This window comes from Balaenoptera musculus, chromosome 9 (genome assembly GCF_009873245.2).
Source record: "Balaenoptera musculus isolate JJ_BM4_2016_0621 chromosome 9, mBalMus1.pri.v3, whole genome shotgun sequence".
NCBI lineage: Eukaryota > Metazoa > Chordata > Mammalia > Artiodactyla > Balaenopteridae > Balaenoptera > Balaenoptera musculus.
Window position 1 is genome coordinate 62,353,298 of NC_045793.1, and position 27,887 is coordinate 62,381,184.

The 27,887-nt window shown below is 37.4% G+C and overlaps 2 protein-coding genes across 2 annotated transcripts in view; one reads left to right on the forward strand and one right to left on the reverse strand.

The window, feature by feature from the left end:
• COL28A1 (collagen type XXVIII alpha 1 chain) overlaps nt 1-27,887 on the reverse strand; it is a 160,136-nt gene that overhangs the window by 84,133 nt on the left and 48,116 nt on the right. The window contains 11 exon segments of the mRNA XM_036862947.1: nt 849-917; nt 1,442-1,510; nt 4,250-4,321; nt 6,800-6,868; nt 7,633-7,698; nt 12,221-12,226; nt 14,835-14,903; nt 17,563-17,631; nt 21,813-21,880; nt 25,210-25,279; nt 27,787-27,855. Of these exon segments, the coding sequence (XP_036718842.1) occupies nt 849-917; nt 1,442-1,510; nt 4,250-4,321; nt 6,800-6,868; nt 7,633-7,698; nt 12,221-12,226; nt 14,835-14,903; nt 17,563-17,631; nt 21,813-21,880; nt 25,210-25,279; nt 27,787-27,855 (696 nt within the window).
• MIOS (meiosis regulator for oocyte development) overlaps nt 1-27,887 on the forward strand; it is a 158,499-nt gene that overhangs the window by 17,343 nt on the left and 113,269 nt on the right. The window contains exon 2 of the mRNA XM_036863838.1: nt 27,192-27,289. The gene's annotated coding sequence lies outside the window, so the exon portion shown is untranslated. The remainder of the gene's footprint in view (nt 1-27,191; nt 27,290-27,887) is intronic.

The window sequence follows — 27,887 nt, forward strand, 5'->3', positions numbered from 1 at the left end:
AGGAGGACCCTTAAAGTGATTAAGAACAGCAGAGGTCAGGATCTTACCTCATCCTTCAAAAAGAACCACTCCAACTTATGTCAGTATATAATAGGTTTTGCATTATATTTCAAAGATGGTTCTAAGTTTTCTTTTTTGAAGTTTGAAAATCACTGACGTTAGTACTTGAACCCTTTCATCTAGAAGAGACAATCTGATAAACTAAAGCCAGCTTCAAAGCTACATAACAACATGCTACTAATTTAATAAGTGCTGATTATGGAGCCCTAAAGCCTGTTCTCATAAACAGGGATGTGCTTGTTGACATTTGGAATGTAGAATTTTGCTTGATGCTGGGTTTTATGTGAGGAGGGAAATGGTACTTTGTTGCCATGGGAAAAAAGTGTTGATTACTTAAAGCTGTCTTCTATAATTATTTACATTTTCATTTGAAATAACTCTGAAAGATGGACAACAAAGCAGGGAAATCTGATTCAGTAAAGTTTCCAAACATGAACTTTTTGGACAGTGTTTTACAGAAGAGATACATTGGCCATTAATATGTAAATGAAGGAGGCTAGAGGCCATATAATCTCATATCAAAGATATTACAAAAAGAGCATTTTCAGTCAACTGTTTAGTCAGCAAACATTTTACCAGAGGAGCTATCATCCCCCACATTTATGAAAAATAAATGATCTGCTAGCTTGATTTTTTTAAAAAGGGAATAGTGTATTCTTATATTTCAGTTCATCAACGTAGAGACTTCAAGTAGAACAATCACAATCATCAATTTATGATGCATTAAATCTACTTTCACTTCTCTCACATACAGGAAAAAAAAACGAAAGAACATGAATAAAGGATACGTTTGGTGCTCGAATAGCAATTCCAGGTTCTCCTTTAAATCCAGGAAACCCAGGTCCTCCTCTATCTCCCTGTACATTTCAAATAATGTTCACAGTTTCAGGCTTTAGATTTTATGATAAACCATAATGGCACAGAGCAAAAAAACCATTGGCCAATTATAAAGGGCTTAATCTACTAGAATCAGATCCTGAGAGAGTACATCTTCTAATGTATTTGAGGAGAGTTTCAAATCGTAAGCAAATAAAAACTGTCAGTAAAGACTACTAAGCTGTTCAGAGAAAGGCCACTGAAATAATAGGTGGCTCTCTAGACTCAAATATTTAGACTGTGAAAACGTCCGGGAATGCTCTTACATCTGAGTGGATTTCTTTTCTGCCAGACTTTCTGATTAGCAGATTATTCTGAACAAATGCAATAAATTCTTACATGCTTTAGGGTCTAGGATTTAAGGGAGGTAGTTCAAGGTAAAGTGACAAGTTCAAGACTAGGAGCAAGAAATCTGGTTTCTAATCTTAAATTTGCTGCTGGCCTTTCCCACTCCAACTGCCAAAGACCCAAGTAAAAGAAAAAAACTATTCCCAAGAATGCATACCTTTGGCCCAGGTGGTCCAGGAATTGATGTTCCAGGCATCCCAAAAGGGCTCATAATCCCTGGATCACCCTTAAAAAAGAGCAAAATACCCATTACATGTCAAACAAGGAAACCATATACAGGAATTATATTAAAAAATATAAAAATGTATTTCCAGCATTTTAAAGTATTGTGACCTGTTTCACAGACCAATGTGAAAATATTTGAGCATCTTTGTTAAGCCACTACTAAAGTTGTTGATGATTAAAATCTCACTCCCTTTAATAAATGCATTCAGTTAATTCCTGAGTAATAGGAAATTTCTCTCTCTTGTGCATCCTTTTATTAGCTAATAAAAATCATGCAATTCATGGTGATTCACTTTTGTGTTTTTATGCCAGGAAGCTCAGAGGGAAATATTTGTTCCATTATAACAAATACCTTTAGTGTAAGTTTCTGAGTATACTTGGTAGGTAAATAATGTTCCTTCTAGTTTATAACTTTTTCCTTTGTTATTTTATTTTATGGTCCACAGTATATCAGTCTTCCATTGTATGGTATCTCACGTCCCTTATTAAAAGTAGAGAGTTTATGGTTTAAAAAAATGAAATTTTGAACAGGAAAATTAAAACATTTCTCTTCCTTTTTTTTTTTTTGTCTCAGTGTGAGTCTCAATAAAGACTCAGTCTGGAACAACAAGCAATGTCTCTGTCCTACCTGGTTCTAGATCAGTGATTTTCAAATTTTAGGGAACAGAGAAATTATTAGAGAAATCTGGTAAAATATAGGGTCCAGGGTTTCAGCCCTGGAGATTTTATTTCAATAGGTCTAGGGGCTGGGCCCAGGAATATGAATATTTATGAGGCACCTCTGGTGATTCTGAGAGAAGTACCACTACAGCACTTTAAAACACTGTGCAAAGCAATTGTCTTTATTTTTTTAACTTATTTTATTGAAGTATGTTTGATTTATAATGTTGCATTAATTTCTACTGTACAGCACCTATATAACAATCATTTAAAAATGGTTTTCACATTTTTGAATGATTGTTAAATAGGTGGCCACGTAATATCCTCAGTTTTGCTTCTTGGCCCAAAAAGCCTAAAATATTTGCTCACTGTACCTTTACCAAAAAATTGGCCTCCTCCTGCCTTAGAGAATTGACTGTCTGGTCCTCCTGCTTCCTCCAGGAGGGACTCTATCAGTCAGACGCACTGGGGATGAGTCCTGCCCCAAGCCACCTCCATCTTCACAGCTGAGGCCTCCCCCTGTGCCGATTCCATAATACGACCAACAGGCTGAGCACACTGGCCGCTGGGGCCAAGTGATGCCGAGGCCTGTATGTGCCAGTCCTTAATTCCAAACCTGTATGGCAATGGCACAGGACACAGCCAGGGTTCTGGCAACAGATAACCACCCTATTCAATCCCATGGCAAAGGGATAAAACATTAACCTGTTAAAATATTCACTAACACCAGGTGAAGCAAAATGATGCTTCTAGATTTAATCTATTCTGCTTTTTTAAAGAGAAGCCAATTACTTTTAAATACAAAATTGTATACATAGAAAGTATACAATTCTTTTAAAGACCCTTATTTAGGTGTATGTTTTGAAATATGGCAATTCTTTATCAGAAAAAACTTTCTTTCAAAATACAGAAAAATATTCACGTTGAGTCAGCTTAACTAAGACATAGAGTAATCACTGTTGTTAATACTAATCCAACACATTTCCTGTATAATGGCTTTTCTCATCATGTGCTCCTTGAACTACTTGCAGCAGAAGACACTTATTTAGGAAATGCAGATTCTTGGGACCCACCCACATACTAAATCCAGATCTCTAGGCATGGCACTAAGAAATAGGGGTTTGTAACAAGCTCCCAGGCAATACTGATGACTCAGAAGTTTAAGAATTACTGGTCTATAGGGGATGCCTTATTTTTTTGTACCTGCTCGTATCTTGCCGGTACCCTTTTTTTAAGTTGTTCTTTAATAGTCTGGTCCTTGAACAGAACTCCCTGTTTCTTTCTTACAATTAGCATCTTCCTAGAGCCCTGAACTCTCTCAGGTGTGCAATTTCTGTTTCCTGACACGTCCAGATGACCTCCATATTCTCTCCTGCTTAGTCAGGACACGTATCTAATTTCTTGCTTCCCAATTTCCTTACTTGTTCCTCAGCACCCTGTCTCGGGCAGTTTATCAGGACACATATGCCCTACTTTCCATTTCACATATTGATTTTTTTCCTCTCTGAATAACTCCATGTATTGAACACTTATGATGTGCCAGGAACCATGCTAAGTTCTTTATTCACTCTTCTAAGTCTTCGCAACAACCCCGTGAAATAGATACTATTACTCTTTTCTTTGTACGGTTGAAGTTGACTGGCCCCCAGAAGTTCCGGGGTGGAGGAGGATGAGAATCCCACTCTCCTGCCTTCTGAAGCCCTGCTCCTCATCCTCACTGCATTGCCTCTCAGTCTGGGGCTTTTTTGTTCTTATTCAGCAAAACAAGATGATAGAGAATTGATATCTTCTATGGTCCTAACTTTATCCCAACTACTTAATATTTTGCTGTTACTAGAGAGGACTGACACACAGATTCTCTCCTATCAGAATGAATATTTCAATGAAGATCACATGTTTTATGCAATCTCTTTATTCCATTCTATTATGGTCTGAAATAGTGTGTTTTCTAAAGCCTTTTTCATTTGGGGGCTTTTGTTTTGTATTTGTTGAGAGGAAAACAGTGGAAATCTAATATTCCATTAAAACCAGGCACAATTACAATCTCCCCAAAGCAAAAATGAGAATATAAGAAACATACCTTTGGTCCTTCGGGCCCTGGAAATCCCCTCTGTCCTTGATTTCCTTTGCTCCCTTTCTTTCCTTCATCACCCTGACAGAAATTATAATAAAAATATAGTTGTTCTATTAACAGACCCTCCTTAATGTTATATCATGGCCAGATTCTCAATGAATACCTACTTTAAAGTGATGTTCCCCAAGCCCAGCTCAGTTGCACAGGGTTTGTCGATCTTCTTGAACAGATTGGATGACTTCAGAATTGTTCAGTCTTCATTTATTCAGTATGATTTAGTATTTTCTAAACTCTATGTTCAGTATCTTCCTTTGGGGCCTTTGATTTGACTTTACAGTTTTTTTGCCCCCTTGGTCTATTAACAGATGATTTTCAGACAGACAGTTTCAGAAAAGAAAGCCATCTATGATTCGTCATGCTGTTTTTCAGCTTCTGTGCTATATCAGTTTTAAAATATAAAATAAGACATTTTAAAAATCCAGCCTTGTTTCTTCCTCAGTGGAGAGTCTAGTTCTTTCTCCCAAAGGAGGCCAATAATTCAACCGGTAGAAAGATGAGTGAGCATTAACCTGGTGCAGAGCTAGAAATTGCCTACTGTTCCCCAGCAGGGTTGTGTACACCAATGCTACCCCCAAAGAATTGTATTACCTTCAGCCAGAAGCCTCAGAGAATTCCAGAACTATCCTTACACTAGGGTTCAACTGCAAGGCACCATACCTAAGTTTGTGTCTAGCTCAGCAAAAGAACTCCTCAGGGTTTGTAGCCAAGGTCATTCAATATATATGACATAAATGACTATACCACAGTTTTCCAGTTTTCAAACCTCAGCATGCATCAGAATCACCTGGAGATTGCTGGGCCCCACATCCAGAGTTTCTGATTTAATAGGTCTGGATTGGGGTCCAATAATTTCCATTTCTGACAGCAGCATCAGGTGCTGCTCTTCCAGGGACTGCACCTTGAGAACCACTGGACTCTACCAAGGTCATCGGCAATGCAGACACTTCACTAAGAAGAAAAGGTGACCTGTAGAATCCACAGACATGCAAAGAACTCCCTAATACGCATACTAATCGAGAGTAGTGACACAGGTAATTTAAAAAAAACCTGTTGAATGTCCAAATATTGAATATAACTTATTGTATCATTATTAATGTCAACAGAAATGAAATCTACCCACAACTATTTATTTTCTCCCATTAACTACCAAATTGAACTTATTGACCTAAATCATCCCAGAAGCCAACAGTAAGAATCCAACTATTATTACAAAGTGCCAACACTGAACCATAACATACCTTGGATATGTAACATATTCCTACCACTCTTCTCCAATAGCCTTCCGTAAGCGCCGAATCACCTGAAAGCCACAAATCCAGTCAATGCATATTCTCCTTGCTCTGCTGGTCTATTTGACACCACCCATTGCTTTCCTCTTGAAACCCTTTCTCCTTGGTTTCTCTAACATGGTACTACTATGCATTCTGCCTATCTTCATGCTGTTCTGAATGCTCTTTCTCCAGCTACTGTAAAATGTGGGATTCAAACCTCAGCTCTCTTTCTCAGAGCTATCATTCATTCCCACAGCTTCAGTTATAACTCCAAGGGTCTCTTTTCCAAAAGTATATTCAAGAAAATGTTAGTTCTCATGAATGTTAATAGGCAATCATTTCTAAAAGTATTTTTTGCATCACGTTGAAAAGGGATTCTCTGTTCATGTTTTTACTCCCTGCTTCTCACCCCACCAAAAATAGATCTCAGAGTCTGGTTAGTCAATTATTTAAAATGTTTGAAATTCTACAAATATATTTATATTTCAGTTTTTCACATTTAAGGTTAACAACTCAATTTTAGCCAATATTTTCACAAGGCATAGACATCTAAGCTATCAATTACTATTTTAATAGAATTATAAACAGAACACTAATAAGTATATGGACTTTATTTTTACTTTACTCATATATAATTCTTCAGAATCTTTATATGGTCATTGATGACCGCACATAAGAAGTGCAGGAACATCTGACACCTTAGAGGCTATAGATAATGTCACTAATGGTCTTATTGATGAATTTGGATATTCTCATCTTGACATATAAAGATGTTATTCAACTAGCATTTCTACAATGTATAAAATAAATGTATTCCATGTTGTGAAAGTACCACTTAATAAGGTTATATTTCTTATTACTCTGTGAGATTGTATAAATATTTGAAAAAAAATTTATGGACTTTGACATCTCACTGATGTATCTCAAGTCTTCTTTTCCCTTACTATGTGTTTTTTAAATGTCAGTCTGGCTGTTTATTAAGAAAATGTGTTGAACTCTTCCTGTAAGCTGGGACTTAATGACAGATGTTAGGAAAATGAAAATGAATAATACATACTTGCTGTCTTATAAAAGTTCAAAAGCTGGTATCCATAATTTTAAGCCAGAAGTAAACACCTTTGACATAGCAAGAATAACATCAAATTTCTCCTAAGATGGCTCCTTAGTATCAGGACCAGAACTCAGGCAGTCTGCTTCCCTTCCCCTACCACTGTCAGTTCCATACCTTGAGGCCAGGTTGTCCTTTTCCAGGTGGTCCTTCAGGGCCTGTTGCTCCTGGAAGCCCCGCTTCTCCCTAGAGAAAATGGCACTGATGTCTTAGCTGACCCTCCATAGACAGTATGTACATACCCACCTTGTCTCTTCTTACAGCCAGTAGAGTCTCTGCTGCAATCCTCCAATACAGACCGTCTGGTCTTCACTCTAGTCTCAAAATTAAGTTGGAAGTTTACCAACTTGAATAAATTAATATCAAACTCCAGTTTAGCTCAGAGCAGCTGAAATATCATGAAAAAGTCCAATTTCCCAGCCAATTGCCAAAGCAATAAGCTCACTTTCTTTTGGCTCCTCATTCAGATTTGGTGGTTTGTTTTTTAAAAAAACAAGAAGGACCTTCAGCCTTTCCATCTGCTGTTTTCCACTACTTATATTGAAAAATGAGTATTTCAAATGTCAACTCAAAATACTTCAGGAAATCTTTAGAGTCGCCTTACTTCCTGAACGCATTTACAGACTCTCCTTTTGGAGGGGAAAGAAAAAAGTGTTTTTCTGTAAGTTTAAATAAAAGTGCTTTCTAGGAATCCCAAAGGGACTAGGTCACTGGAGGATACCATGGCCAAAATACCAGAGAGAAGGCAGAGGGTGTGAGATACTACTCAGGCTTTGAATTGGCGCTCTTTTATCTGAACTAAGAGAAAAAGGAAATTAAGAGTTGTGGGATTTTTTTTTTTTTCTTGAAAGGACTAAGTTTGTCTTGAATGGTTTAATTTGAGCTTCTGCAGGACCAAGATATAGTGTGGTTCAATAGTTTTACACCAATAATATGAAAAGCAGTGTTACCTTCTTCCCTGTAGCTCCATCTTCTCACGGTACTCCTGGCTGTCCTGAGAGCCCTGTTGAGCCTGGCTCCCCCGGGTGGATGAGCAAAGATTTTTATCTCCCAGAAGTTCATATTTATCATGGAACTCCCCTCTGAGGTACTCGAAATTGGTTACATCTTGTAATACCTGAGAAAATCCTATGAGCAGGGAAATCTGAAGAGTAATTAATAGTCATTAAACTATTTGGCCTCGGGCAAGTTCCTTAACCTCTCTGGGTCTCAGTTTTGGGTCATGTTGTTTGTTATGGGTTAAATTGTGACCAGCCCCCTCCCCCAAAAGATATGTTGAAGTCTTAACCCTTGGCACCCGTGAATGGACCTTATTTTGTAATCAAGTTAAGAGGTAATCAAGTTAAGATGAGGTAACTAGGGTGGGTCCTAATCCAATGTGAGTGGTGTCCTTATAAGAGGAAAACATAATGTGAAGACAGGCACATATGGAGAACCCCACGTGAAAACAGAAGCCAAGACTAGAGTGATATAGCTGCAAGCCAAGGAATTCCAAGGATTGGCCGCCACCAGAGGCCAAGAGGCAAGGAAAGATTCCCTATAGGTTTTGGAGGAAGTATGGCCCTGCAGAAACCTTGATTTTTTACTTCTAGCCTCCAGAACTGTGAGACAATAAATTTCTATTATGTTAAGCCACAGTTTGTGGTAATTTGTGACAGCAATTCTGAAAAAAAACATATAAAAATGAAATGAAAACATTGGGACCCAAACATTGCTTCCAACTCTAATATTCAATCATTCTACTCACTTTCCAGTTAATTTGTGATTAAGAACAAGTCCTTTAAAATGTTCAGAGAAAACACATGCTACTTTTAAACAGTATACAAGTGTCCTTACTGCATTTATTAAGAGCAAAAAATATTGAAAATAATTGAAAGTCATTTCAGCTAAATTATAAAAACTAGTGAAAAAAAGCACAGTGAACCTAAAAATAAATAGAAGGGTATAATAAAGATGACAGCAGAAAATAATAAACTTGCAAGCAAAAAGCAAGAGTAACAAAATTAAAAGGTAATACCTAAAAATACTAAGAAAATAAACTTCTAGCAGTAATGATTAATATTAAAAAAGAAAAGTCATAAAAAGCAGTATTAGGAATGAAAGGTGAATATAATTATATACATAGTAACATTTTTTTGATCATAGAAAATTTCTGTGACAATTTCAAATATATTGGAAACATTAATAAATGGATAATCTTCAAGAAAAATATAAATTACATAAATGACATAAGAAGGAATGAACAAGCTAAATAAACCAATGCCATTAAAGAAATTGAATCAGTAATTGCAAGTCTGGAACTTCCTCTCCCTCCAACGTCACAGACTTAGTTGGTTTTACAGTCAAACCTTACCAAATTTTTAAACATCTGAAGAAGAGATATTCCCTCTCTTATACAAATCGTTCTGAAAAATAGAAAAAGAGGGAAGTCTACCCAATTTACTTTATGAGACTAATAAAACTTTGATTTAAAAAGTCATACAAGAAGATAAGAAAACAAAATCACAGACCAGTCTACCTAAGAAAAAGGATGCAACTTAAGGTTCTCGTCAAAATGGAGCAGTAGGAACTAGATTTAATTTCCCACCTGATGCAACTAAAAAAGCAGACAAAATGTATGAAACAATGACTTTCAAGACATTAGACACTAAGTAACGAAGGATAATAATTCCTGAGAGAGGGGAAACAAAATAGGTGAAAATTACAATTTCCCAAGTTTACTGTTTGGGTAAAGTTCCCAGGCCATGCTGCAGGGAGAGAGAACCCAGGGAAAGTTCAGAAGTCTTTCTAATTTAAGGAGACAAAGGTAGGAGTCTGGGTAAGCCAAGGTATCACAAATTCACACAATAGATTACCAGAGAGGGAGGAGTGCCACGGAGAGAACTATGAAGATCTGCTGAGCGTCCACCTTGAGTATTTAGGTGAACACTGTTCAGCACAGAGTGAAGAAACTACCCAAGGCCAAGAAAACAACCAGTTTAAAGGAGCAGAGAGAACTGACAGCAGGAGAGATACAGTGCCTGCTCCCAGTGGCAAGAAAGAAAACTTCACAGTGCTGAGGGCATAGATTAGAGTTCTAAAAAGGGTCGTGCCTCAGTAGTGGGGAAAAATTAACCCCAGACTAAAATGCTGCTTTTGTCCTACCTAATAAAGCTTAAAAGCAAGACCAGAAGTCTCAAACTGTTTTCAAGTAGTATAGAAGCATCTAAGAACAAAGCTCAAAAATATTTATAGGAATACAAAAATATCTAACACCTAAAAAGGTAAAAGTCACAATATTTAGCAGCGAATCAAAAATGATCAGGGATTAAAGAAAGCTGCAAAAACCTGACACAGAAAATGACACAGGTGATAGAATTCGTATATAAGAACATTAAAACAGTTATTATACTGCATTCCATATATTCAAGAAACTAAAGGAAAGTGAAAACTTGTTAAATAGAGATATGAAAGATATAGAAGGACATAAATTGAACTGCTAGAGTTGAAAATTGCAAAGTATGAGATAAAAATACACTGGGTAGAATTAAAAGCAGATTAGACATCACAGAAGAAAAGATAAACAATCTGAAAGATAGAGCAATAAACTCTATTCAAAATGAAACACACAGAGAAAAGAGACTGAATAAGAATGAGCAGAGCATCTGTGAACTGTGAGAAAACTCCAAGCATTTAAATTTAAGTGGGAATTTACTGGGTGAAGGCTGAGGGTGGGAAATATTTCAAGATATGCTAACCTAATATTTTCAAAATTTGATGAAATCAGTAACTCATAGATCTGAGAAGATCAATGAAACCCAAACACAAGAAATATGAAGAAAACTGAACTAAGGCACATTATAATCACATGGCTCAAAACCAGTGATAGAAAAATCTCAAAAGTAGCCAGAGAAAAGAGACATTATGTAGTGAAACAAATGTATAGATCACAACAGATTTCTCATCAGAAATAGTGCGAGAAGACAGTGGACCAACATCATGAAAGTACTGGGAAAAAAAAAGGAAGAGCCATTAATCTAGAATTCCATACTCAGTGAAAATGTAGACAGAAAGCAGACTCTTTTGGACACCAATTTGGCAGTTTCTTGAAAAGCTAAATACTTATCGTATGACCCAGCCATTTCACTCCTAGGTATTTACTCAAGAAAAATGTAAAACATATGTCTATACAAAGACGTGTACATAAATGTTCATAAGAGCTTTATTTGTAATATTCAAAAGCTGGAGAAAATCAAAATTTCCATTAACAGATGAAGAGATGAACAAATAGTGGTATATCCATACAATGGAATTCTATTTAGCAATAAATAATAACAAACTATTCATACATGTTAAACATAGATTTCAGGGACTTCCCTGGTGGTTAAGAATCCACCTGCCAATGCAGGGGACATGGGTTCGAGCCCTGGTCTGGGAAGATCCTACATGCCGCGGAGCAACTAAGCCCGTGGGCCACAACTACTGAGCCTGCGCTCTAGAGCCCGTGAGCCACAACTACTGAGCCCACGTGCCACAACTACTGAAGCCCACGCACCTAGAGCCCATGCTCCACAACAAGAGAAGCCACTGCAATGAGAAGCCTGCGCACTGCAACGAAGAGTAGCCCCCGCTCGCCGCAACTAGAGAAAGCCCGCGAGCAGCAACGAAGACCCAATGCGGCCATAAATAAATAAATAAATTTATATTAAAAAAAAAAAAAAACCTACAGCAAATGTCACACTTAAAAGTGAAATTTTAGGAGCATTTCCTCTGAAGTCACTTCCTTTAAACATTGCACTGGATACCCTAGCAGTGTAAAATGATAAAAAGTGAATAAGAAAAAGAACTAAAAAGGAAGAGGCAAAACTGTTTTTATTTTCAGACAGTATGCTTATGTACACAGGGAGTAGAAAAGCAAGAGACTTTACAAACAATTAGAAATAAGAGATTTTATCAGCTGGCTGGCTACAAAAATCAATATACCAAAACAAAACAAGACAATAACAATAACAAAACAATACTTTTCCTATACACCTGTTATAGTTAATTGGAAGGTACAGGAAAAAAAAAACTCACAATTGCAAAAATTTCTCCAAGGTACCTTTTTAACTAAAAAAGTAGATCTTTATGGATAAAATGACAAATATTTTCCTTAAAAAGTTAGAGAGGTTTACTCTGTGGTTTGAAAGACTCAATATTTAATCCAAAGATTCAATGCAATTTCAAAAACTCCAACAGGATATTTGTCAAATTTGACAAGCCAATTCTAAAATGTATATGTTAGAATTAAGAATAACCAGGGAAGAAGATGAGAGTATTTTCTCTGTGGATGATAAAACATTATAAATCTATCATAATCAAGACAGAGAGGTAATAGCACTGAGAGATATAAATAGACAAACGGAGCAGAATAGAGAGCTCAGGCACTGATCCTCACAAATATAGAAATTTGATATATGACATAGGAGGTATTACAAATCAGTGTGGCAAAGATGGGCTATTTAATAACTGATGCTGGGATATTTGGTTATCCATATGGGGAAAAAATAGACTCCCTACATCGCCCTATCCACAAAAATAAATTCCAAGTGTATTAAAGACCTAAATTTAAAAAAGTAAAACACCAAATTTTTCAGAAGAAAATACATAAGAATATATTATGACTTTGGAGTCAAGAAATGTTTTTAAATAATATTCCAAAAGCCCAAACCATAAAGGGATAGAAACACATCAAAATCTAAAACTTCTATTGTATATGCTGAAAAGTACTCTAAGTGAAAAACACAAGCCATAGCCTAAGAGATTTGCAACCCAAATAACAAAGGACTATTATCCAGATATATAAAGAGCTATTAATGAATAAGAAAGGAACACCCAACATCAAAAAAAAAAAAATCAGTATCTACAGGAATTTATAAAAGAGAAAAACCGAGGTCCATTAAGCACACAAAAACTGTTCAGTTAGTTATCAAGGAATAAAAACTGAACCAATGAGATGTATTTTTACACACTTCATACTGGCAAGAATGTAGAGAAAAGAGCATTTTCACCTGTTGCTGGAAGGAGGGTAATCTGGTCCAAACATTTTGCCCATTGTTTATTTTGGGCAGGATTTTCACAGTATCAAAATTGAAAACTTGCGTACTCTGTGATCTTCCAATCCTGCTAATGAGAGAAACTTGTATCCTTACAAAAGAGAAAGCCCAGAGAATGTTTATGGCAGTATTGTTGGCAAATGCACAAAATGGAAAGCAATTTAAATGTCCATCAAGAGGAAAACATAAATTTTAAATGAGGTATTCTCATACAATATAGTATCATAAAATAATTAAACTGAATGAATTAAAGGCATATAAAAACACAAATAACTAAGGCTGAGTATAAATATATTGCAGAATGATATATTATGTAAAGTTCAAGAATACAAAAAAAGCAATATATGGCTTATGCATAAAAACATATGGGAAAATTATAAAAACTTTGAAAGAATGATAAACACCAAATTCATGATAATGATTACATCTGGGGAGGGGAGGGAGGGCAATAGGATTGGGGAGCACAGGCAGAGGCCTTCAGCTATATCTGTAATGCTTCTTCTTAAAAAAATTCTAGAATACATGCTGCAAAATGTTGATATTTGATAAAGCTGGGTTGTGGAATACATGGGTGCTCTTTGTTATTCTCTATAGTAGTGAGTATATTTTAAGTATTTCATTTTTTTAAATGAGAGAAGCTTAAGATTATATATCCATCTAGTGCAAGACTGGGATTTGAACTTAGGTAGTCGAACTGCCTAGTAGCCTTGTTACTCTATATGGCCTCTCTGAAATTGGCATTAGATGACATAATATGTATATATACATATATATATATATATATACTATAGACATGTATAGATATAAATATAGTATGTATATGTATATACACACATATATGTACTTAGCATATTTAGTACTTAGCACATTGTGTGACACATCAAAATCATTCAATAAGTGGCAGCTATGATCACTGTATTAGTACATTTTGTGTCTCTTGCAATTATATGTTTATATATATGCAAAATGTGTATTTGTTTTAGACCTGTGTCTTACATATTCTTCTAATACCCAAATTCTCATAAGAATCATGTCAATGACAGCAGAACAATGATGGATTTTAATCCTCAGCATGGCTTGCCAGATTCTATATGCCTTCAGGATGAGTTATAGAAATTGTGAAGGGTAAAATAGGATTCATTTATTTATTCGACAGCACTTATTGAGTACCTATTTTGTCCCCCAAACTGAGGATTCAGTAACAAAGAAGAAAAAAAGGAAACAAAATCCCTGCCCCAGTGGAGTAGCACTGTCCAATAGAATATAAAGCAAGCCATATATGTAATTATATTATTAACAGCCACATTTACAACATTAGAAGAAATGGATAAGTACAATTCTAATAATATATTTTACTTACTCTAATACAACTGAAATTTTGCCATTTCAATATGTAATCGATATACAAATGTATTAATCATATAGTTTACATTCTTTTTTTTGTACCAGGCTTTGTAATCCAGAGTGTATAGTACATTTATAGCACACCTCAGTTCATACCAGCCACATGTCAAGTATTCAGTAACTACTTGTGGCTAGCGGCTGCAATACTGGGCAGTGCGTTTCTAGAGGGTGTAGTAAGATGAAAAGTAATTCAAAAAACATGCAAGTTGAGGTCAGTGGTAAAAAGCAAGGGAAACGGACAATGTGCTTTTAAATAACAGTCTGGGGTAACAGTAGTGGGGTGGACATACTTTATATTTAGGAAATGAATTTTGAGGAAGTAACTTTTGAGCTGAGATCTGAAGGATGAGAAGGAGCCAGCCACGAAACAAAAGAAGAGAAGTAAACTTTACTGAAATTCTCCTATGCTTTTATAATATGGCAGGCAATAATGTTCTTAAAGAATCACTCTGTGCCGAAAGAGGACCTCTAATGCTAATAAATAAATAAAAATATAAATAGTCGTCACTAAAATAAACTAAGATTTTGGTTTTTCTTAAACAATACGAGTTAAGCATCAGACTCTTTTCTGATGAAATAACAGATGATACATACATGATCTGTATTACATTTGGATATAAATGAAACTTTACATAATATTACATAAATGCTTCCAAGCAGCTTAGACAACTCACCTTTGGACCTTGCACTCCAAGTCCCAATGGTCCTCTAGGATCTGTAGGTCCTATCTGGCCTACTTCTCCCTAATGAGGTAAGAGTATTTGAAGAGTATTTGAATATAGCAGCAAAATAAAAATAATATATACCTACCTTTGATCTCCTAAGAGCAAAACATATCAGCAAAATAAGATAAAACTGAGTTTCATATGCTCTATTCACATATGTGTGTGTATATGTGCATGTATCTATTCAAATATAAATATATTTCAGGCAAATACATATATATATTTGGAAAAGATAGGCAGTTATATTCCAGGGCAACTAGAATTGACACATGAGAAGCCAAGGTTACTGCTGATCAAAAGCAGTATCATAACCAGAGAGAACAACCTGAGCTTTCACCATTGAGCTCAAATCAGAAATCTCAAGGACAGTAACTGTATTCTACGGAGCTACTTCTCACATGGGACCCTCGAAGGAATCTACGGAAAGGGAGGTACTTTCAGAGGAGTATTTATTTAATAATGATCAGTGATTCTTTGAAGCAACATTAAGGACAGCTGGTTAAATAATAAGTGTCATGCCTCTCCCCAAGGGATAAATAATAGTTCTAATTTAGAAGGTAATTTGCTTCCAAGTTCATAGAAAAATTTTTATTTGCTAGGTTATTTCTGACTCCGTATCTTTTTTTTTTACTTTTAGAAATTTATTTATTTCTTTATTTTTGGCTGCATTGGGTCTTTGTTGCTGCGCGCAGGCTTTCTCTAGTTGCGGCGAGCAGGGGCTACTCTTCGTTGCAGTGCGCAGGCTTCTCATTGCAGTGGCTTCTCTTGTTGTGGAGCATGGGCTTTAGGTGCGCGGGCTTCAGTAGTTGTGGCACACAGGCTCAGTAGTTGTGGCTCGCGGGCTCTAGAGCACAGGCTTAGTAGTTGTGGCGCACAGGCTTAGTTGCTCCGCGGCATGTGGGATCTTCCCAGGCCAGGGCTCGAACCCGTGTCCCTGCATTGGCAGGCGGATTCTCAACCACTGCGCCACCAGGGAAGCCCCTGACTCCATATCTTTAACTAAACGTTTTGGTTGTTGGACCTACTGTGGGACTGTTAGTGAGAATGAAAACTAGCCAGCCCACAGGTAACCTCTACTGATATTACTGCTTGAGTTTCTAGAACAGGATCTCACAAGTAAAAGTAATAAAAACAATAAACTAAGACGGTGTAAATATAGTCTGCCACCTTGGTAGCCACTGGTCTGTGGCCTGTGGATTTGAAACTGAGTCCCCATAAAATTGAGTTCCTCTGTTGAGTTTGTGATTAACCTCTCTATCCAAAACTTTATTCCGTTTCTTATCTGCCCTGTTCCCCTTAGGACTGAATAGTATAAAAGCAAAAGGGGGATTGAAATCGAGCAGGACCCTGTGGGGCCCTCCCAGGTACAAAAGCCCCTCCATTTCCCCCATTTCTTGTTTGTAGAAAACGGCTTTAATTTCCTGGGCCTTCCCTGAGTTCTAAGGAACAGGCACAGGCAGTTACTAATTAGTGAAACGAGGGAATGCAAAAACAAAGGAAGGGGAGTTAAACAAAAAAAGTAATGACAGTAGTTCAGCGATAAAACAGAGTACTAGTTCCTCCATAAGGGACAGACATAACAATCTGATGAATATCCCTGAGTTGTTCTTCAGGAACTAAGATCCCCCTCCACCGCCTGCCTCTTGTTTATAGAAGCTTGGCATCTCTGACTCCATATTGTACCTACCTGTTCTGCTGCTTTAACCTCTGAGTCATAAGCCTCTGCTCAGCCCTGCATGTAGACATGTTAATCACTAAAGGGACTCAGGTTAAGATTTGTGCAAACAGTCCCTTCCTCGAAACTTACCTCCCATGAGGAGATAAGGAAGTATGAACAAAAATAACGATTGTCTTCTCAAGATTTATAGGAACATCAGGGACAGACTCAGGTCAACTGAAGTCAACTAACCAAGAACGAAATGTTTTCACAACCCTCCTCGGACCCTTGCTGGCGCCCAGATATCTGTGGTCGCCCTTCTCTTCTTGATCTTAACTCCCTCCTGCTTCCCCCTTCCCTAGCATAAAAGAAACTTGAATTCTACCCCAAATTAAGATGGTTGTTTAGAACATTAGTATGCCATCTTCTTGGTTTGCTGGCTTTCCGAATGAAGTTGCTTTTCCTCTCCCCAACACTGTGTCTCTCGACTTATTGGCCTGTAGTGCAGCAAGTGGTATGAGCTTCGACTCGGCTGCAGATTCAACCAATCTTGGATGGAATCTATTCAAGGAAAAATATTCCAAAAATACCCAAAAGAAAGACCTGAATTTGCTGCATGCTGGCAAACATTTACATAGCATTTACATTGTATTTGGTATTAGCAGTTATCTAGAGATGATTTTTAAAATACAGGAGGATGTGAGTAGGTTATATGCAAATCCTACACCATTTATATAAAGGACTTGTGCATCCTCGGCTTTTGGTATAGGGCAGGGGTGGGAGTGCTGGAATCAACCTTCCAGCAGATACTGAGGGATGAATGTGAAAGCTTCTCAGAGCATAAAGAATACATATAACATTTTCTAAACCATTAGGAATACTAGTACATTTTGCATTAAATAGAGATCTCTCATTTTTAAGTTCATTTCCTCTGCTGCCTTCCAAATGCACTGGCCACTGACCAGAAAACAACAATCAGAATATAGATAGATTAAGCTCTTCTCTTATTTAGAAAGCTACCTTGGGACCAGGTGAGCCTTGTCCTGGGGGCCCTTGTGGACCAGGTGGACCAATAGGACCTTGGATTCCCTTTAAAATGAAAATTTTAAAAATAGTATTAGTGAAATTAAGAAGAAATTTAAATAAGAGTAGTTTCAAATCCTCTAAAGTAAAAGTTTAGTTCACATCCCATAATTGATTACTTATACTCAATTAATACTTGTTGAATGGGTGGCAGAGGCTGCTAGTAGAACCATAATATGCATTCTACCATTTTTCCATAGTAAGAGAATTTTTAACTGACCTGCATGGCTGCCTAGAATAAAGACCATACTTCCTAACCCCTGTTGCAGCCAGGTGAACTGGATGCTGGCCAATGGGATGTGAATGAAGTGATTTGGGCAATTTCTGGTTCATGCTAAAGGAAGGATATGCCTTCTCTTTCCTTGTTCCCGCTCCCCCTTGCCGAAGTGAAGGCATAGTTGCTATCCTGGATTATGTGGATGAGGAAAGCACCCTTGGAATGTCAGACTAACAAGAATGAAGAAACCTGAGACTCTGAAGTCCCTGACGAACGGAGCCAACACGCCAGCTTGGAGTTTTAAATAAGAGAAATAAAAATTCCGTCTTATTAACCTATTTCACCTCAGTCCCATGCAGGCAAACCTATATCCTAGCTGTACCAAGCAATATCTATCAGGATGTGAAATTGAAAATTTGACCTAGGCTCTAAGAAGCGATAGCCTGCAAACACCAAACTGAAGAACGGTCTAATACTTGACTCTCATTCACATTGTGGGTATAAAAAGGGAGAAGAGACAGGATGTGATAAGGTCTTCTTTGGAGAAAATAGTCTCATAAAGTGTTTTCCTTGGAGAAAATGGAAGGGGTTTGGCTTGCTTCTCTCTTCACCACATTCTAGACAGGGAACATTAATGAAACGACTTGGAGACCTTGATTTTTATTTTTGGAACACAGTGGACCAGTGTCTGACTCATGCCTGAGAAAGTTAGAATGGGCTGTGATAGCCAGCAGAGGGCTGGGGTGGGATCAGCCTGTGCATCCAGAGGTTGTCAGTGCAAAGGACACACGAGTTTTCTTTCTCTGGCCCAGATGTACTCTAGATGCCTGGAGTCGACCTGGAACTGCTTTGAATCCTGTCCAAGAGGACCTAGAAGAGTAATGGAACTCCAACAGAGAGAGTCAGTATAGAGTAAAGCCCCGGAAAAGCAGAGGCTGATGGGGAGAAACAGCTGGAGGGAAAGAGTCCTTCATCCCTGTCCCAGGAGGGCCAGTCGCAGGGGCAGTGCAGGAGCCCCACCAGGAAGAGTGTCAGCATCAAACATCTGCCAAGACCAGAGGACCCAAAGCCATCTGACAATAGACCAGCCAAGAAAGAACCTCCATGCCTCTCCCATCCTCCCATCCTTGATTCAGCCTGGGAGGGTAAGAAGCACATTCCATCCCATGGACAACAGATTCTCCCTGCAGCTCGTACAAGATAAATGAAGATTAAAAGGAAGATTAATACATTGACTAGATAGTTTTTATTAGACAATTAAAACTGATTTGAAACTTAGAGGTGATCCTATAACTTATTACTACCTAAAAGTGATACGGAAAGTCTGTAGCCTGCTGGTAATTTTTTTCTGTGGTAAGAAAAAGAAAAAACTTTACCCACTGAAAGTGATGATGAGAGAAAAAACTACGATTTTGTTTTGTTTACACCCCACAGGCCATGATTGTGCAAATAATGGTTACAGATACATGATTATTTTATTACAAATGCTATCCCATTTTCTCCAGCTAGATGATACAGCTGTTTGTTCATTTTTAAATTGTTGATGAAAATGAAGCAGTCTAAACAACTTAAGGAAGCTAAGATTCAGTATTTATATTGAACCATTATAAGAAGGAATCCTTCCTGACTTTTACAAGTCTACAAGTAGCATGCAAGACCCCCCAAAATTCAAAGGATGTGTGTGCATATACGTGTGTACACAGGTATATGTGGTTATTTATATTTCGATTCACTTTTAAGAGATTTGAAGTAGTCAGGCCTCCAAATATCTAGTGAAAATCTTCAGGCCATTTGAGAAATACTGTACACATGTTGCTGGAAACAGAAGTTCCCCCAGAAACAGATGAGTGGGAAAATTAATGTCTATAAGAGAAATGGGAAGATCTAATTATAACAGTAATTCAATGGGTAAACATGTTAAATTAAGGATGAGAAGAAAAATGGGGAACTGCCTGCATAGAGGTTAAATTGAAGTAGAATTTAAATCATTTGTCTTAAAAAGGTAAACAAATTCTTTTCTTGTTCAGTTTACAAATGACGCATTCCATTCAATTTCCTATCCAGTAGGGGCCAGCTCCATATGGTCACATATACCGTAAAAGGTTTTTTCTCTTGGAAGAAAAGAGAAGGGGGTGAGAAAACAAAAGTCAAAGAGGTCTTTTTTTCTTTTTCTTTTGTTTTCTTTTCAAGCTGTAGAACAACAGCTTCCACCAAGAAACAGTATTAAAGGCATCAGGGAGTTGCAGGTGGGAGGTCCAAGATTCACAGGCCATCTGGAAAGGCTTGGCTTTCTTTGAACCTCATTTTCAGCCTCACGGTGGTGACTCAGCACCAGGAACATCACAAGACCCAGGATGTGACAGCGCTGTCACTTCCAAGATCAGAAACTAGCTGAAATGGTTTTGCTGAAACCAGCAAAAAAACTACAAAGTCTGAGAATGCCTGGCAGCATAGTCAAACCATGATCCTTGTGTAGTCCAAACAAACCAGCTCTTAATTATTATCTAAATATTATCTAAATACTTATCCTGGCTTCTTCTGCACCCTAATCCACCTAATGTATTATACTAGGACCTCTACCAAGGGGAAGGAAATAGAAAAAGGAGTAATCCCCAACTTGGCTGTTGCTTGGATTAACAACAGTAAAAATACTGATTAATTAGAATACGATTAGAAATAAACTCAGAGTTAATGTCAACAGTGAGATTTGGAGTTATCTCCTTTTTTATCCTTCCCTTCTCTCACTACCCTAGATAAAGGAAGTACTATTTGTTTGCTAAGCAAGAGAATAATTCAAACCATAATCATAAATTTTAATCAAACTGTTTTGCCGCTTTCTACACAGGAGGACATTCAGCATAAATTTTCATTTGTTGGTCACTTTGATTAAATGAGATTATGTAGGTAGATAGTACTGTTATATTATCTTCACATTATTTCTTTTTTTTAATTAATTAATTAATTAATTAACTTTTGGCTGTGTTGGGTCTTTGTTGCTGCGCGCTAGCTTTCTCTAGTTGTGGCGAGCTGGGGCTACTCTTTGTTGCGGTGCATGGGCTTCTCATTGCGGTGGCTTCTCTTGTTGCGGAGCATGGGCTCTAAGTGCGCAGGCTTCAGTTGTTGTGGCGCACGGACTCAGTAGTTGTGGCTTGCGGGCTCTAGAGCTCAGGCTCAGTAGTGGTGGCACACGGGCTTAGTTGCTCCGTGGCATGTGGGATCTTCCCAAGCCAGGACTCGAACCCGTGTCCCCTGCATTGGCAGGCAGATTCTTAACAACTGCGCCACCAGGGAAGCCCTCTTCATATTATTTCAATCTAACAAAATTGCCTTGCTTTTCCAAAAGTTGTGATCAGAAGAATTTGGAAGTCATTCCAGCCATAAATTTAGATATAGCCTCACAGATCTTTCCTTTGTTCTGACCGAGAGGGACCAAGAGCTATTTGTAAACCCTATCTGTGGTTTGCTTCTATTCAGGAACAGTGCCCCCTCAGTAAAGTGGTTCCCTCTGATTCTGGTCCTTGTTTTAAGTTTAATAGTTTTTTAGAGTGCTACGTGGCTGGGGGTGGGAAACACTAATCTACTTGCATCAGAAGAGAGTGGGATTTCAACATTCATAAAGCTTCAAGGGGAAAAACACACACAAACTGACAGGTAAATAAATTGTCTCTCCCAAGGGAAACTAAAAATATAAGATAGTGCTCCAAAACTCTTGTCCTGTAAATTAGGCTTTAATGTTAAAAGTCACAACACCAAGAAACATACAATTTATTTTTTAAGTCTTTAGAAGTTCTAAAAACGAAAATCTCATGAAACCATCATATCCTTCCCTACATGCACTTTTGGATATATATTCCATTGCAATTTCACTATCAAATGTTCTTAGAGCAGTTTGCAGTACTGGCCTTCAGTGAAAACCAGGTTTAAGCCAGAATGTTCTGTACAAAAGGGAAAGAGAGAAAGCGTTGATTACCTGTTCCCCTTGACTCCCAATTCCGGGGATGCCCATTGGTCCTTGGGGTCCCACAGGTCCCATATCCCAGGTGTAGAAAATAAAGTCAGAAGTATAACAACTAACCTCATTATTTCATACTATGCTAATCTTGAATTATGCTGGATTAAAGTCTATCTTTAAACCATAAAGAAGCTCCACATGGAAAGTTAGAAAGCACCATTCCTTTTAAATAGTTTGTAGTTCAAATTTGCCAAAATAGTGAATGATGTTTTCACTATTTGGTCTAAACTGGTGACTCTTTGCCCCACTTTATATTTATTTTTCACACAAGAACCCAGAATTCCTGAATTGTTATTATAATGACACAAACACTTCTTGTTAGGATCATAACAGAAATATTTAGAAGTATAAAATTCATAGGGTGCAAGAAAATAAATATTTGAGAGAGAAATTAAAGGAAAATATTTTTCAAATTTCTAAATACCTTTTCCCTCCAAATCTTACTAAAATGCATTTTTAAAATTAAGAAATTATCTAAGGTAAGTGCAGCAAAATTAAAGAACCTCACCTTCTCTTTCCATGAATAAATTTGGGAAATAAAGTGAGAGTTATCAGTAAGAAGAACAGTATCATTCATCCATTCTCTGTGTGTTTCAACAAATATTTGTTGAGCGCTCATTACGTGCCAGGAACTGTTCCAAACACAGGGAAACAGCCGTGACCAAAACAGTCAAAACTCTCTTTCCTCATAGAACTTTCATTTTTGTAGAGGAAACAGAAGATAATAAACAAGATGGATAGAAGAAATAAATAGTATGTTTAATAATGATAAGTGCTAAGGAGAAAAATAAATGGAGGAAAGGGGAGACAGCTGCAGTCTTGGAAAAGGTGACCAGGGGTGGTCTCACTGATGAGAGGGAATGAGCCAGGTAGAAACTTGGAGGAAAAGCATTCCTGGCAAAGCAAACATCCAGTGCAAGGGTGATGCCTGGCACATTCCAGAAATAGCAAGGAGGCAATGTGGCTGGAGCTAGTGAGCACGAGGGGAAGTGGTAGAAGATGAAGTCAGGGAAGTGTGGCAGGGGGCTCAGGCAGAACAATCAGTAGGGTGTTTTAGGCCATAGTAAGAATTTTGGCTTTTCTCTGAGGGAGATGAGAAGCCACTAGAGGGTTTTGAGCAGAGGATTGAAAGATCTGACTTAGTCTTGAAAGGCTCACTCTGGAAGCCGTGCTGAGAACAAACTGAAGAGATGTCCCTGTGAGAAGTGATGGGGGCCTGGACCAGGCTGTTGAGTGAAGGTGGTGGGGAGTGCTCAGATCCTAAATAGGTTTTGAAAGTAGAGCCAACAGGATTTGTTACAGATTGAGAGTACCCTAGGATGTTTTTGAGGTTTGTGGAAGAATAGACTTGTCATTTATTGACAAGGAGAAGACTGAGATGAAGCAAGGTTGGGGGAGGGTATAACAGGAGCTTTGTTTTGGACATGTTAAGCCTGAGATGCCTAAAATAGACATCCAAATGGAGGTATCAAGTAGGCAGGAGGGGCCTGAGCTGGAGACATAAATTTGGGATCCCTCAGTATATAGATGGTATTTAAAGCCATGACTGGGTGAGTTTACAAGTAGATAGGGAAGAGAGAAGGTTCAAGGACTGAGCCCTTTGGAGGCTTCAAGTATTAGAGGTCAGAGAGATGAAGAACAACCAGCAGTAGAGACTGATAAGGTGCAGCCAGAGAGATCAGGTGAAGAGATTGTTTCAAGAAGGTGAAGGTCCTAGCAGAGGACACTACTGATAGGTCAAGTAAATTGGCAACTGAGAATTGACCACTGGATTAGGCAACATGAATAAATACTCTTATTTTAATGTCAGTTGTATTTAGACTACATCAGGGTTTACAGACTTTTTCTTAAACAGTTGGATAGTAAATATTTTATGCTTTTGGGTCATAATAAGGTCTCTTTCATAACGAATGATGCTGTTTTGGTAGTACAAAACCAGCCATAGACAATACCCAAATGAACAGGTATGCCTGTGTTCTAGTAACACTTTATTTACAAAAACAGGCAGCCTGCCCTGTAGTTTGCCAATGCCTGGGCTAAAATAAATATGTTTTTATGAACAAAAGCACATCATTAGATCCTACTTTATATAATATTAAAAACCTGAACCTGTCATTAAGACATGTCCTGGCATATGCTTTTCAGTGTTTCACTTTGTGTCACTCCCTAGTCTAAATAAATATCATGGATGGAAACATGTAAAGGACTCAAGTTCTACTTCAAAGCTGGGCTATTCTGATTTAGAACTTGATTGCTTATCATGTGGCAGCCAGTGCACTAAATGCTTTTCATGCTTTATCTCATTTAATCCTCACAACAACCCTCTGAAAGTAAGCATCTCCATTTTCCAGATGAGGTTAAGTAACTCCCAGTCACACATCTGATAGATGGCAGAAGCAAGATTCAAGTTCACTCCCCCTAACTCCAAACCCAACTCATATCACTCTTCTGCAAATATTCAATAAAATAAGAGAGATCCTCTTTGGGGTATTATTACTTACATTTAATATCTATATTAAAGCTGCTTCCTTGTGCTGCAACAATTGTGTATATTTGAGAGTCCTTATCATAGAGGTGTTTATCTAGCCACTTGAATCACAGAATATAAAAGAATAGGAAAGGAAGAAAGGGGAAGGGAAAGGGAAGACAGTATTGATTTGGTAAGGGAATAGCAGATGAAAGTTTTGCAATTATTATGTGATAATGTTCTGATATTTAATGTGTTTTCTTTGCATGAGCTCCAGATGTAAAACCACGAATGCCATGTCAACAACACCTGGATAAGTTAATTTACTAAACTCATAACACAACAGTTCTCTTGTACTCAGTACTCCAAAGGAAGAAAGAGCATCTTACATATTTTTAAGGTACTTTGGAAGTGGAGTTACACCACCAGTGCTGAGCTATTTGAACCAAGACTTGTATGACATCTAAAATTTGTATAATTCACTATTTACCACTGTCTCTACTATTTAAATACAGATGCCCAGAAGAGACAGCTACCAGTAAATAGTAAATAAAAGGAATAAGTAATTCAAGTAGAAATACAACACCCAAGATAATCATCAATGTCAATCGTTATTTTAATATAATATATAATATAATGATATGCTTAGATATTGACATATAAATGACTCCAAACTGATTTGAGTTCTCTGTTTTTTGCACATTTCTTATATCTCTTCCCCTTCTGGCAGCTTTCCCTTTGCACTGGTCTTTAAGGCCTTTATAATTAACTGGATACCTGTGGTGTATGATCATCAGATTGTACATAGTTCATAAATGTACATACATAAAGGACAATGAAAAAAATAATTGTATTGGCATCCTTTCTATTATACACCCTTTTGCAGTACCTTGTCCCCTTCGATTGACGGGCCTTCTAATCCTTGTGGGCCAACTGGTCCTTCAGAACCTTTTTCACCCTGAAAGTATATGGAAGGGATATCAACGCACTAATAAGATTCAGGATTTTAAAACAGTTCAAGCATTCAAAGCATCTAAATTCACTGCTAACTACAAATGGGTAATTCTAACTCCAAGATTTGTAAATTGCCAAAGAAAATTAGCCTTAACATTCATAAATAGAATCTATCCAAGCAGAATGCCTGCAGCATCACTAAAGTTGGAAAAGCGCTCCATTCCTAATATAATCAGATATATCTGGAAATGGGAGATCTGATCAATCACATATTATAACTAACAGAATCAGTCTTCCATTTCCTCAACATTTCTATAACTGGATCCATTACACAATGAAAATTTGTCTCTCAGCGTATGAAATAATATTTGCTAAGATTGAATTATTTATTACATGTTTTATATCAGAATTTATAATCATTTATTGAAAACTTAGTTTTAGAAGAATTCATGGAAAATCCGCTTGGATATGCTTCTAGAGTCACATGAACTATGTGAATAGCTCTGGTTGTAATGTAATATCAATGAAGTCATAACACTGTGCATTTGTATGAAAAACAAACCATGGAATCAATCAGAAATAGCACACATTTCATGAACCGAGAGCAAAATCAAAGAACATTTGCAGGAAACCTAGGAAACAGGAAAACACACCTCAATGTCCTTCTATATTCATAATTTCTTCACTTAAGCCCTACGTCATTGCAAAGTAGCCCCACGTCATTGCAAAGTAGCCCCAAGAAGAACATACAGAAAACTCCGATTTGGTCTTGCTGGTTGGGGAGTGAAGTATTCTGACTAATGGGTTCTTCTGATTGTTACCACAGAGTATATTTGTGTCCAGTCAACCCTAAAACAACACTGAATATAATGAGTTCTTTCTTTGATGAGTCAGAGTGGGTTATTATGAAGGAGTGTATCATTATATCATACAGTTGAAACTGTCACTAAGACATGCCCTGAAATATGCTTTGCAGTGTTTCATTTATTCCTTTCTCACTTATTTCTTATTTTTTAAACCCCACAGATTATAAGGAGAAATAATTCTGGCTACTGAATTTTCAGGTTGTTTGGGCTACACATAAATAGAAATTTACTATGTGCCAAAAAACAATTCAAGAAATTATGTATTATGAAACTTTCTGAAATGTAGTGCCAAATTGCTGGCCTCTGACTTCTGATGATGATATTTTGGTTAGTCAAGAGCATAAGTAATGTCCCCTTCATCCAACATATTATTTCCATTTACTATAACAAATTAAAATTTGTTAGTTAACAAGGGCTTCTTTTAAAATTCAATCCAGCAGTTACAACTTCGTGTGAATTATTTGTTTTAACCAATTGATTTCCCTTTAGTTGAGATTTAGGTTTCTCATAGATAACTGAATATTGATCATGGTGGAAGAGGCTGAAAATGAGAAGCAATTTTAGAGTGTGAGGCCATACTGAGAAGGCTGGATCTCAGTGACTCGACTGAATGACTGAAGTGGAAGGTCTTAGACACGTAGAAAGCAGCACATGCTTCTCTGGGTAGCGTGTATGCATGCATGTGTCTCTGGGGGAAAGATTTTAGAAAAGAAGGAAAAAGGACCCCAAAGTTTATCCTTACTTACTCTGAAATTTTGTTGATGCTGCCCAAAGTGTCTTGGAAAATCATTTCCTAGGTGGCCTTTAGCAAATGAGCCATATATTATGGGTAAAGAGTCTAGAGCAGGGATCAGCAAAGTACAGACCATTGGCCAAATTCAGCCCACTGCACGTTTTTTGTAGATACAGCTTTATTGGAACACAGCCAAGTTCATTTATTAATGCATTGTTTAGGACCGCTTTCATGCTGCAGCAGCAGAAGTTAAGTAGTTGCAACAGATACCGTATGGCTCACAAAGCCTAAAATATTTACTGTCTGGTCCTTTACAGAAAAAGTTTGCCAAGCCCTGGTCTAGAGGAACCTGAGCTCCAAGAATTACATATGGGAGGCAGTGGAAACATTTAAATTCTCAATTGCCAGGTAAAAGGTAGGCCTTGCATAACATTTTGCTCCTTCTGGTAATATGGTAACTCCAGTTCCCTCCACCCACCCACATTCCCTTTCTTATGTTAATGGCAGTACTATGACAAATTGTTTTATTAGACTGTTTCCTCTGTACGTTTCACAAAACAAAGCTGTGGGTAAAGCTTGGTATAGCCACGTTCAGTAACTTAATTTCTGGGCATAAAGATGCTATTTATCACTGTGACTTTAATGACTACAAAATACTTTAAGAGATTTCTCTAATTTCATATGCAGTAATTATATGAAGAAGTAGCCTTTCAGTTACTTATTTATATTTGCAAATGTCACTATAGCTTCATGTTAAGGGGAAATTTACATATTACTTTGTTTAATAGGGTGAAGATGGTCAGGAGAATACTTGACCTGGGATAATTGGCTAGGACACATTTTTTTAAATTTGTAATTCATGACCATGCAATACGAAGCATTTTTCCTCAGTGTAGAAGGTGTTGTTGTTGCCTTTGGTCCTGGAGGTCCTTCTCCTGGTAAGCCCCTCTCTCCTGGTGCTCCCTCAGGCCCACGGGGACCCTGGTTAGGATACAAGGGGATGAGGAGCAAGA